Below are 13,386 nucleotides of genomic sequence, written 5' to 3' on the forward strand. Positions count from 1 at the left end.
GTGTGTTGTAAGGAGGACGTAGTAGAGAACACCATGAGAACGCTAAAGGGTGAAGTGTGGGCGTTGATCGTATATACCGGACAATCGCACATACCTGTTAAAAGGACAGGTATGTGCATTATGTGGAACATCGTTGTTTTAACAACCCTGAAAATGGCAAAGAGACACGCTTATGAAGCACAGTTTAAACTGAAGGCCATCAGCTATGCGGAGGAACATGGAAATCGAGCAGCCGCGAGAGAATTTAAGATTAACGAATCGATGGTTCGCAAATGGAGGAAGCTAGAAAACAAGCTCCGGCAGGTCAAGAAAACGCAGCTGAGTTTCCGCGGACATAAGGCGAGGTGGCCCGGGAAGACTCGAGCGGTGGATCATCGAGCAAAGAACGAGCGGGAGAAGCGTTTCGACGGTCACCATTCGGCTAAAAGCAGTTTCACTAGCTGAAGAGATGAACATTGAACATTTCCAAGGAGGTCCGTCTTGGTGCTTTCGTTTTATGAAACGGTGCCATTTTTCCATCCGGACCAGGACTACGGTAGCGCAGCAACTTCCAGCGGATTATAAGGAAAAGCTGGCCATCTTCCGCTCCTACTGCAGCAAACACATCGGCGACAAAAACATTCAAAGTAAGGCTGCGAGCGGCCTGGGAGCGATGGATGACCGATGGAGACCACAGTTTCACCAAGAGTGGAAGGCAGCGCCGGGCGAGTTACGCCACAATTTGCCAATGGATTGTAGATGCTTGGGCTAACATGTCTGCTGGCACTGTTGTTCGAGCTTTCGCAAAAGCCGGCATCATTTCCGAGGAGCCGCACGGCACGGAAAGTGACTCTGACAGTGAAGAAAGTGAACCTGGCATGTTTGATGGAGATTTAGCGCAGCTGTTCAATTCAGACACAGAGGATGAGGACTTCGATGGGTTTGATTGATGATAAAAATGTGAGTACCAAACTTTGTTTTGCTCCTGCTTTATTTTTAAATATGCACACTTGTATGCTTGTGTGTTGTTGATGATGACGATTACCGGTAATAGAAATGTGAGTAAGGTACCGAACTCAGGTTTGCTCCCGCTTTATTTTTAAATACGCATACGGTACTTGTATGCGCCCTATATCCAGTGCGCCTTATGTGTGTGTTAAATACAGTAATGGCACACATAACTGAGACTGCGCCTTTTAGTACAGTGCGTCTTATGGTCGTGAAAAAATTTGACCTCCTCAACATGTCTTGAAGTTCTTCAGAGGCTGATAATGAACTAATCATTTGATTCGGGTGTGTTGACCCAGAGTGAGATCTAACACCTGAAGGACGCCAGCCCTTGAGGCCTGGAGTTGGACACCCCCTGCGCTACACGTTGCCATACTCCTGTGTGTGTTAAATACAGTAATGGCACACATAACTGAGACTGCGCCTTTTAGTACAGTGCGTCTTATGGTCGTGAAAATACGGTAGACATTTCCAGTTTTCTTTGTTATGGGCAAGAAACGGTGAAACAAAAACCTCTGATTAAGAATGTAACTCAGACATTCCTTTAAAACTATTTCCTTTCTCCTTCCCCTCGCTGCTAAAATCTGATTTTAAATACGCAGCTACCGACATTAAATAGAGTTTATCCATATCTTAATTTGGCTTATTTCACGTGTTTAATGACCACTCAGAGAGAAAGCTGTGATGTCACCTACCAAAGTCCTGTTTCTGTAACCCTTGACCAACATGAGCCCCAGTTTGAAGCTTACAGTAGTTACATATCACCTCCTTCCACTCAAAATGTTACTGCTCAATTTAATTGAAAAAGAGCAGTTTTGGGCCCAGAATAGTGGCTAATTTTGAACATAAAACCTGTGTTTGAAGACCAAGCACCAGTTTCTGCCATCTTGCCTTCACCACAGGATAACTGTGATGCAATGTGGTGGGAGAGCAGACCTGTGCTCTTTGAAAGACTAATTGTTATCCCCCAAGAAAGACCTGGTCAGAGACGCTGAGGGATCTGAGAGTATAAGGAGACCATTATTGATCATTCCACAGGTTCACCTGTGAAATCCTTGTAAGATTTACTTCCTCTAGTGCAGCTATTCTGTAATGTCATACCAAAACGAGTTAGAGCACTGGGCTAGGGAGGTGATCAACTCACTGCTGCAAAGTAAAAAGGGTGTGCTTGATTCGCAGTGGAGGAGGAGGAAGAAGAAGGAAGAAGAAGGAAGAAGAATCATAACAGAGATTAAAATCCCCCCCCCCCCCCAAAAAAAAAAAAAAAAAAAAAAAAAAAAAAAAAACAAAAAAAAAAATCAAAAAAAAATCAAGTGTGTTACACTTCATTGTTCCTAAAGAGTATTTCCAGGAACACGGCTAAAATGGGGATAGGAGGTGTCAGTGTGTGCGTGTTGCTCATGTTACAGGAAGGCTACGGAGGACAGGCAGGCGCTTTGTTCCCACCCAGTCCCCGTGGACACAAAGCCCTCACAATGTTAACAAAAACAACACCTCCACAAGCAAAGCTGAAAATGAAGGGAGTGAATGAATAACATGGTCAAAGATTTACGCTTGAATAAACGTAATCAGAATCTGTGACTAATTTACATCAAAATAAAAGTTAATAACTGAATATTATTAGTCATTTTGAATTCATAGCCCGAGGATGATGATTATAATTATCATTATAATACATGAGACTAAAGCAAGACACTGGATCCTGATTTATCTGCCTGTAATGAAGACCACGCATGATGACAGAGTTACATTTAACGACATCCAAAACAGCTATTTTGGATTCATTCTTGTGCCAAAGCAGCAGGATTGCCTCCTTGGCCCTCTTCTGTCAGTCTGTCGTCTAGCAGCACAACTAAAAACACAGCCTTGCGAAAGATGTTTGGTTGTTTACGACGAGCAGCTTCTAATGTGGCGCAACGCATTCTTCAGCAGCTGTTAAGCAAACTTGCACCACCATGACAGCACCTATCATCACCGGCGCCGAAGGACAAAATGTCTTCACTATCAGCACTTCTTACCTGATCTCCATGCCCGGCGAAGGAAAGCAAAGGCAAAAGAAAGAGCTGCCCTGGAGCCGACTCTGGCCAAACCTTCCACACCTTTACTGGCTGGACGAGGGCTGAAAAGAATACGAGCACATACGGATCAATTAAATACTATCATATTATTATCATCATTGTAAAAACCTTACTATCAAACAGCCAACTGAAGCCCACATACAGAAGATGCATTGGATTTCTTCTGTCTATGTGTGACTTTTACTTCCTTTAGAGCCTTGTGACAAAAAGTTTCACCATCTTAGCTCAAGCTCAACTGAAGAGCTAGGGAGGCTTTGGAAAGGATGAAAAATCCACTACTGTGCAGGTTTAAGTTCATTTGATTTATAACACAAGGAAAATTAAGATTTTGTCACAAAAAGGAATGCCTAAGAGAGATCATTTTAAATTACAATTGTGTTCCTTTCATAAATGCTGAAAGCCAAAAATCTATTTAAAATTTGATGAATGGTTCACCCCTAGTATCATCGCTGTGATGCAATCACAGGGCAGCAACAGCAGATCCTAAAATGAGGTTTTCAATTAGAAATAAAAAAAAAAAAAAATCAAGTCTGCTCCAAATAAATGCCTGGAACTAAAAGCCCTGCACAGTAAATATGGAGCACATTTAGAGTACGGCCTACATTTACTATGCATATGAGAGACCTATTGGAGCATGCCTAAGAGGCTTACTTAAAGAAAACACAGTGTGCACTTACACTGAGCTGCAGGGTTTAACTTTCAGTGACTGGATAGACACACCATAATAGTTAAGAGTATACAATACTGTTTACTCTTACTCCACTTCCCCATCAAAACAGAAGCGAGACTTCAGAGATGGGTACTGGCTATGCAGTCTCAGGAGGATGAAACTGCTCCAGCTGAAGGTTACAAAGCTACTGGCACAGGCGGTGAGCACTGATTCTCGCTTAGTGACTACTACTGAGTGCCGGGTTCCTTACGTCACCCAGGTCACATGTGTTACTTTCTTGGTACTCTGTCTCAATCTCTAATCATACGATGGATATCCAGCTATTTCACACCTCCTCTGGCAGTCAGGAAGAATGAAACAGTAAGTTTGACACAGTTTCTATTGGCCCTACAATAATCTACTTTATCCCTTTATGGCCCATTTTACAAGCACTTTAAAGCTTTAAATGACCACAACTCCCTCCCTCTGGTAAGGAAGTTAAGATAAATTCAGTTATGGTAAGAAGAGAAGGAGGACATTATGGGGATAATCATGATAGGATAAGGTATTCACGGTACACTGCTCTCTGAACATGGACACACACACACACACAAAGAAAAAATTAAGCTCCATCTAGATCAGGAGTGGGGGAACTCCAGGCCTCAAGGCCCAGTGTTCTGCAAGTTTTAGATGTATCCCTGATCAAACACAGCTGATTTAAATGGCTAAATGACCTCCTCAACATGTCTTGAAGTTCTTCAGAGGCTGATAATGAACTAATCATTTGATTCGGGTGTGTTGACCCAGAGTGAGATCTAACACCTGCAGGACGCCAGCCCTTGAGGCCTGGAGTTGGACACCCCCTGCGCTACACGTTGCCATACTCCTCAACCACTGTGGGCTAGAGAGAACATTAAAAATGGTTGCTGAAAGTTGAGGATTATTATTTTTATTCCATTTTTTAGTCCATCAGTCATGTATAAATGTTGGCACACACTCTGAATGCCTCATTCATCGACTTCAATCGTTGCTTTAACCTGCAGCATGTGCTGTAGAAGACATGAGTGTATAACCTTCCAGATTACTACACTTGACTAATTGCACAAACCCGACCGACCAGTTCACTAGTCCAATGTGGTTTTACAGCTAAGGATAAAAAATACAAATAAACAAAAAACAAGACAAATCTTAAATAACCACCACCCCCACCTCACTCCAACTCTCTAACTCTCAAAATATTCATAGTATGAAGGTCAAATTTTGCAAGGCGTCACTGTACAAAAAAGATCAGCCGATTCTGAAGAGGTCAGAGAGGAGCTCATTGACTCTCCATGGAATTACCCAGTTTCTAAATCTGCCTCTGTTCTCTCATAAGACCAATGTTTTGTGCACAATTCCTGAGAAAGGAAACATTTTTATTTACCTCTTGTTGTCAGCAGCTGGCAGTGGGGGGCTGGGGGGAGTTTTCCAGCGGACCTTGTACTTCTCCTCCATCATGCTGTGGCTGAGAGAGATGAGATAGCGCTCCAGGATGACGAGACGCTGGCGCAGACGCTGGGCAGACAGGGTGCTTTTGGCCATCTGAGCAGAGAGCTTCTGCTGGTCCTCAACCAGAACCATCAGGCAGTCCTTCAGTTCCTTGTCATCTACACACACACACACACACACACACACACACACACACACAGTTCAAAGAAAAGAATAACATAGTAAAAATAAGTGAGTGCACTGGCATGTCATTTGTTTATGACCAGAAACACTCAATTTGCAAATAAGCTACAGGAGTGAAGTCGCTAGTTTTGAGTGATAAATCTGCATATCAGCTGATCAAACCATTTTTTGCCATTTATAAAACAAACTTGTGCATTTCAATAATTTAAGAAGCTGTCAGGCATTGTTACTAGCTAAAGAGGTCATAACATACTTCCTGGGATTTCCCCATCTTTGGTCCATTTTAATGGGTCTTTTTTTATTTTTTATTTTTTAAAGAGCTGCAGAGCTACACAGGCTTTGCTGCTGAACTGCCTAAAATACACCATGTAATCTCTCTACAAAGTACCTGCTCAGCAGCTTACCTGAACGATTGAATGAGTTGCTGTCTCGTAGTCATATCTACTACAAACATTTAGTATGCTATTTTATTATGTTTTTGCTTGATTCATTTATTTAGTTACTTTACCCTAAAAAGATCTGCTTTACTGTATCAGATTCAGCTTTTTTGTTGTTTTGGGTTTTTTTTTTTTTCTTTTTCTTTTTTTGGGAAATTAGTTGCCATCTCAAGTGTGAAGGAGTTTAAGTAGGCTCTCGTTCACAGTAGGGGAAGATGGAGTAGGAGACTGGTGGATTGGTGTGACACCTGCAGTGATGTTGACGCTGTACTGATCTGTTATGAGGCTCAGTGTGGAAGTAAAGCTGTCAATTTATTCATCGATCTATGTTCCTACTCATACCTATGGTGACAAGCTGATAAAAGTGGTGAATATCAGCTTAGTGTCTGGGCTCAGCCTTAGAGAGGAGTTGAAGAGCCTAGGTGAGGAGGCTTGGGAATGCTTAGGCAACCCTTTGCAAGAGCTGGAGAAGACGGCCAGGGAGAGAGGTCTCCGTCTGGGCTGCTGACGCCAAAACACAGACCCAGATAATTGCTAGAAAATGGATGGCTGGCTCAATGAATGGACTAAAAAACAAATAACACTGAAACTAATAAAAAACTTAAGTGAAACGAGCAAATGGACTCATTGTCTAATAAGTTAGTTGACAAATCATCAGGCAATAAACATCCTGGATAATCATCCTTTCAGGCCCATCGAATGACCATAATTTACAAAAAACAAACATGTCGTACTCATCAATTACCTGAAACGAGCAAAAAACTAAACTCATCAGGAAGTCCCACCCTGCTGGACATTTAAATGAATGCAGATTTAAGACCCCACTTCCAACCCTGGGTATAGCAACCTAAGCTTTTTGGTTAGATGCTTCAGGGTTGCTCAACTAAAAAATTAAATAAATTTTGTCCCACTGAGTTTCATCACAACAAGTCCTGAGTTCTGATCTGACTCAAAAGAAACCCTTTTTGTGTCTATACCACAGCGCTGCAGGGAAGGTGAAGTGGGCCAAAATAGCAGTTCTGAAATCCACTTAAGCTTTATGTAAGTCAGACTGTCCTGAGGTTGTATGAGCCACACAGCAGTCAGCTGTGCTCAGCTGTCAGAACAGATATGGATCCTAGTCAGACTCTCTGCTCAGTCTGCATTCCTCACAGCTGAAGAAATATTAGACTCACAGGAAATTATCACATCTTTAATAAAAATCTAACAAGGGACAGAGAGGAAACCTGCAAAGATCTCACATGTCAACATCCTGGCTTCAACGCAGCAGCTCGGGAAATTACAAACTTCCAATGGGAAAGCAGGAAGTGTGCTGTTTGAACTTTAAGCATCAATGACAGAGCACTTGTCCATGCGGCGATCCAGTTACACTCACTGTACACACCAGCCCAACTTCCTGTCTCAGTCAATAATTAAAAAAAAAAAAGGAGGAAGCAACCAGGCAGACAGTATCAAAATCTGTATTAACTGGCCCGCCTGCTCGGTGCTTATCTCCTGCCACCATGAACCGTCCCACCCAGCCCCACCAGCAAACACAAACTGGGTGAGAGTCTGTATCCCGCTGTGAACCAACGTAATGCCAACTAAGATTAAACTCTGCAGGGTAAAAATAACCACTCAGACCAGCAGACTTTAGGTTGTCATTTCAGTTTCCACACCTCACGTGCCAGCAAAACACACACACATCAACATGGCCAGACACCGCCAAACAGTGAGAGCTGAGCCGTTAGCTAAAACGAGATTTATGTAGTTCACATGTAGGTGTTACGAAACCCTCTGCTCTCAGCGTAGTATTAATTACCCTACTTGGAAACAGAAAGGCGTAAAATGACAGGAGTCACAGGGGGAGCACGAGACTGCAGCAGGAATTACTGCAGCTAACCCGACTTTTAAACTCACTCAGGTAGTTTTCTCACCTGGCTGCCGTCCCCAGTCCCATGTCTCAATGATGGAGTGATGCACCGACGTCGACGTCTCCTCCTCTTCCTTCTTCTCTTTATCATTGGGCTCATCCTTCTTCTGAGCTCCAAAACAGTCAGTGCAGTCTTCTATAAAGAGTCAGAAGAGATTAGGACGTTAACCTTCATCCTCAGCAGCAAGGTTAAAGCACTGCTGTCTGTCCCAATCTCAGGTATCAATCCTCAGACGGCGTGGAAATAGGTGTCACATGTCACACATAAATACCTGGGTGAGCTGATTCTTCTCCGTTGAATGTTATCTCCTCATCTTTTACCATCTCATTCCACATCTCACTCAGACCCTCTGGAGAAAAAGCCCGCTGCCAGAAGGAAGAGAAACACAATCAGTGCAGTGCAGAACAGAAACCTCTGCTTTTATTAATGCTGCATGGAGACATATTTGACACCACCTCAAAGGTTTTATCCACAGCTAAAGGAAAATTTCCAGCAGTGAAGTAATTTATTCGAAAACAACAATTTCTACTTACATACTGTGAACCCCCCCGCCCCCACCACCACCCCCCAAAAAGTCCTGACCTGAGCCACACAATGGTGCGTATTAATAGCGTTCGGTTTGTTCTCTAGTCACTTCTGCAGACACATTTCCATCACGTTATCAGAACACAACAGCTAATATGGATCCACTCTGATCATTCATTGATCCAAAGTTTTTCCTCAGAGGGTCAGACACTGACTTGGATACAGGCTGAGTTACATGCTGAACGAACTGTGATAACAACACAAATAATATCCTACTGGATAATCCTCTTATTTTGAAAATTCAAATGCTGCTAACCATTTTCTTTAAGGGTGCTCAAGGTCAGCTCAAGATGGCCAAGAGCATTATTTTCTCCATAATCAGGTCATTCCACATCATTTCCCTGAATTTTATTCCTCACTAAAGAGTGTACACAGAGGTCCTTTCATCTATCTGTGCAGCCTTCACAACTCAAGAGTACCAGAATAGCTGTTTTATGTTTTTTTGTTCGTTTGCTTTTTCACGGGCGTCGGGGGATTGCTTTTCTGTCTCTTTTTTATTTATGTTTTTGGGGTTATTGTGTTATTCGGTTTTTTTTGTTCGTTGTTTTTTTTTTGTCGTTGTTAGTTTTGTATTTGGTTTATTGTTCTTTTTTGTTTTGTTTTCTTTTTTATTTTTTTTTTCTTCTTTGTCTTTGTTTTGTTTGGGGAGTCGCGCGTGGGCCCGGTCTTTTTTTTTTCTTTCGTTCATCTTTTTCTTTGTTGTTCTTTTATTTCTTATGGTTTTTTCTTGGTAAGCTTCTGTTGTTCTTTGAGGCTTTGTGTTCCCTGTGTCTTTCGTTTTACTTGTTTTTTTTTTTTTTTGTTTTTGTTGTTGTTTTTTTTGAATTTTATTCCTCACTAAAGAGTGTACACAGAGGTCCTTTCATCTATCTGTGCAGCCTTCACAACTCAAGAGTACCAGAATAGCTGTTTTATCTCAGAGTATCAACCGACTGAAGAAAAAAACCATTTGTGTGTCATCCCCTTAGTGCTACAACACACATGCATGACAATCGTTTGCTCTGAAATATTCACAAGCTGAAAGCCAAATGTTTCCTCATTCTTAGACAGATTTGAAACCCATGTTAGCTCAGAGACTGAGCAGACAGATAACACTAAAGCTGCACTTCTTTCAGTGCTGAAAGAAGCTTTTATGGTGGGAAAATGGTGGGTCCCAAAATCAAGTCCTGATTGGATGATCCAAATTAATTTTCAAGTTCCAGGTAGAGAGACTGCAGCCTGTTAAGTCTGTGGTGTATTCACTGAAAGAGTTCATAATTACTAACAACAAAAGAAAGATTTTCTGGTGATGTACTTTATTACAGGCTGAACCAGAAAAACAATAATCATCTGCATGAGGTCTGACGCAGATATGTAATCAAGGCTTCTTGTAGACTTCGACCTTCATAGAAATTTTCATAGTGGCCTCTATAGAGCCATTTTGTATCCTACATGCCTCGGACCTAAAATCAAAAATGTAATTTTCATCCATTCTGATGCATGTGTGAGGCACAAATTAATATACAGAGCAATTCCACTCAAGCCCTGAAAATACAAATACAGAGGAAATGTCTCTGGTTTTAGTCAGAACTAATCTCGAGAGGCTCTGCTGCAGATGTTTACTGCCCTGTGAGCCAACTGTCTGTATTATTGTAATGCACCGTTTTTCCTGTTTTGAACCTCTCAAAATTGGGCTCCAGAAAAACACCAACTATTACATATAAAAGAAAAAAGTGACACAAACACCGAAACCAGTTAAAAACTCAACTAAGTCTGAACATTTCTTAAGAATAAAAAACTAAAGTGAAATGAAAAAACCCTCTCTGCAAAGTAAGTGAAATTAAACTTAACTGAAAACTAAAGGTTTCAAAATATAAAACTCTACTAATTCTGGTTCTGACATGACAGCAGTCAGTCATGTAAAATACAATCAATAAGGCACCAGGATTCTGAAATATTTAGAAAACAAAGAAACAGCTAGGGGACCACAGTGAGTATGACACACTGACATGGGGTAACGTTTTCCCAGTTAATCTGGAAAATTGATGTCACAGCTGAGGTAAAGATAAGAAACATGATGAAACATTACAGATCATCTCTTCTCCTCAGTCACTTGACAGATCAAGTGACTGGGGGGAAAAAACAAAACAAAAAAACCAACCAAAAAACAAAACCCACCACGATAAATATTATGTCGTGCCACTGCCTCCTTCTCGTGTACATACCTGCAGGTCTATCTTCAGCCATTTGTCATGAAATCTCAGCTGAGCATCGAGGGTAAATGATGGAGAAGGCATCTTTCCCTCTCCTCTCTGGGCTGCAAACGCAGCCAACCTGCAAGAAAACCATGCAACAAGGAGTGCTATAAAAAGACAATTTAATAAAGTCACTGCAAGGTGGGAATCCACAAATAATGACAAAGTAAGTACATGAAAACGGACTGAGCTTTATGACCATCAATTACAAACTTTACTTTTCAGGCTTGTTTCAAGTTTTCCCTTCATATACTACTTTTTAGTGACTTCATCCCAGGTAAAGTCAGTAAAATCATTAAAAACATGTCTGTTTTTATCCTGACGATTATCGCTGAAGTGAAGACAATTAGATGGATGAGCTCAGCGAGGTAACGAAGAACCAGAGGGAACACAGTGAAAGCAGTTTGATGTGTTTCAAGAAGACCTTTCTAGTAGGGGTGGGCGATATATTGAATATAATGGATGTATCGCAAGTTTTTCTGCGTATGATGGCTATACTCAATGGTTTTATCGTAACCATCGAGTATAGGTTGCCATGGAAATATTAAGCTGTCTGCATGAAATTTAATATGTTTTTTTTTCTTCCACATGCCACGAATGCATTGATTCCCATTCCCAAGTGGAAGATTTTCTACCCAGCAGAATGCGTCGAGTACGCATGTTTATATCCCACCAGATAGGGAAAAATATGGCGACAGTGGAAGTTAGATACCTGAGTGGAAGACTCACTGTTGTTTGGATTTCATAAGCAGGATGTCGAACAAAATGCAGTAATTTGCAAAACAATTTGCAAACTATTATCGCAAAAGGTAGCAGTACCATGAAATTATTCCACCAGCTTAAAAGTCATCCACTGCAAAATTAAGACCGTTTTAAACTTTGCATGTGAAGGTCTTCGCACACACAGAAGAAAACGTTTAATAAACCAGCTGTGATACAACGGCTATCAGTGAGAGAGTAAGACTGAGTCCGTGTTATTGTATACTTGAGGCTGGTTCAGTGAATTTTGGTCAGAGCGTGACAAAACTTGCAGTTTCGAAATCTGCAAGATCTCTGCTTTTAGACAATGCACAATTTGCTTCGTTACAAAAAGTCAAGGGAGTTTGTGGCTTTGTTTTCTGTGTTTAGGGACATTTCGCAAAATTGCGTAATTGCTCTTTTAATTGTTTGTAGTTTTCACTGTGTTTAGTGGTTGTAGAAATGGTTCACATGAGCTTTTCACCGAGATTCTGAAGTTTCTGTGGATACCACACATGCCGATCTTTACATGAAAAACTTGATTTCATGGAGGCTTAAAACTGCAGCTCACCCCCTTTGCCCACGTTACCACGGGTGCTGGGGCTCAAGACATATCGTGATATATATCGTGTATCGCAACAAAGCCAAAACATTTTGTGATATTAGATTTTCCTCATATTGCCCAGCCCTACTTCCTAGACCACAGTAATTACTTCTATTCTAGTTTCCAGGTGGAAAGGAATGTGAATCTGAGTGGAATTGTGCTGCTTGCGCTGTGATATAATCTCAGACATTTTCATGCAAAGCAGTGTCTCTGTTAGCTGTTTGAATGTGTCTGTGTTTCTTCTCCTCCATCATGGCTATTCAAATTCAGTTGGAATCCTCACACTATTTTGATTCCTTCACTGTTTGATGCAGAAGTCATCCAAATAACTGTGGCTGTGGATAATACATTGACCACTCTCTGCAAAACATCTGTTCCTCTTGTGCTGCCTGATCCTGTAATACCTACACTTATCCGTTAGATAATCCATCAATATAATGGTGATTTACACTGTTGCTCATATAGCTGATACACAGGTATATGCTCCATTTAGCCTATTTAGTAACAAAATGCATTTCTTTCTTCAGTTCAAAGAGTCCAGATCTGAAGCTCTTTTATTATTCCTTCCATATCTGACCTGGAACCTGAATAAAAACCTTGAAAATCTGCCCTCAGCATCAATCTGAATGTGATCTTTGACTTTGAGCTGTGCTTTCACACACAAATTAATAAGGCCGTACTGGCTAGCCTTCCCCAGCGAAGAAATACATTTAATAATTTTTTGTTTTACATCTCTAACGCATCTTGATAAAGTCATCAACTCCTTCCTAGCATCAGGTTTAGACTTCTACAATTTCCTCTACTCTAATCTGTGCCAAAGGTCCCACATCCACCTAAACTGCCAGAGATGAAACCACATCACCATCCTCGATGTCCACACTGGCCAACTCTTAGGTATCAGATAGATTTTAACTTAAAGTAATTACTTTTAAAGCCTGCTTATGGATTTAGTCAAACCTTATGAACCTCACACCCTCCATAACTGCTTCTAAGGCTTGTCTCATTACAAATGGTATCACTGTTTGCTGTTAGAAAAGGAACTGAGACTACTATAGATGACTGCCATCACACAATGGATATTTAGAAGAAGACTATTTTTCTTCTTCTTTTAGCAGTTACCACATCAGATCACCTGCCTCAACCTCACTCTATCCCTAGTATCCTCTGTCACGCCAACCCTCTGCATGTCCTCCTTCACTACATCCATGATGACGTCACTTGGGGTCCTTATGCCAGACAATTTCATCTTCAATATCCTTCAGTTTTGTTGGCTGTTTGACACAGAAAGTAGTATACAGCAACGACTATACTAGTTTAGTGTTTTAATATCATGTTAATGTTACTTCGTTTTATATAAATATTCGTCTGTGTGTGTAGAGTGACAGTAAGGAAAGCTCTCCATAGTCAGGTAATATGAAAAGGCGTGTAAACAAATGGGAAACTTGGACTCGAATATTCACTGACAGATGATGCATAAAAATGTGATTAGG

The 13,386-nt window shown here is 41.1% G+C and overlaps 1 protein-coding gene across 4 annotated transcripts in view; it reads right to left on the reverse strand.

Annotated features, from left to right (window-relative positions):
* Positions 1-13,386, reverse strand: part of herc2 (HECT and RLD domain containing E3 ubiquitin protein ligase 2) — a 52,775-nt gene that overhangs the window by 38,673 nt on the left and 716 nt on the right. For all 4 annotated transcript variants that reach the window (XM_042216704.1, XM_042216701.1, XM_014332824.2 and 1 more), the window contains exons 2-6: positions 10,525-10,633; positions 8,007-8,100; positions 7,739-7,870; positions 5,138-5,360; positions 3,006-3,106 (exon numbers count right to left, since the gene is read on the reverse strand). In XM_042216704.1, the coding sequence (XP_042072638.1) occupies positions 3,006-3,106; positions 5,138-5,360; positions 7,739-7,870; positions 8,007-8,100; positions 10,525-10,596 (622 nt within the window). In that variant the 5' untranslated portion in view covers positions 10,597-10,633. The remainder of the gene's footprint in view (positions 1-3,005; positions 3,107-5,137; positions 5,361-7,738; positions 7,871-8,006; positions 8,101-10,524; positions 10,634-13,386) is intronic.

The sequence above is a fragment of the Haplochromis burtoni genome, unplaced genomic scaffold (assembly GCF_018398535.1).
Source record: "Haplochromis burtoni strain Fernald_Lab_line unplaced genomic scaffold, NCSU_Asbu1 Contig_13, whole genome shotgun sequence".
Lineage (NCBI taxonomy): Eukaryota > Metazoa > Chordata > Actinopteri > Cichliformes > Cichlidae > Haplochromis > Haplochromis burtoni.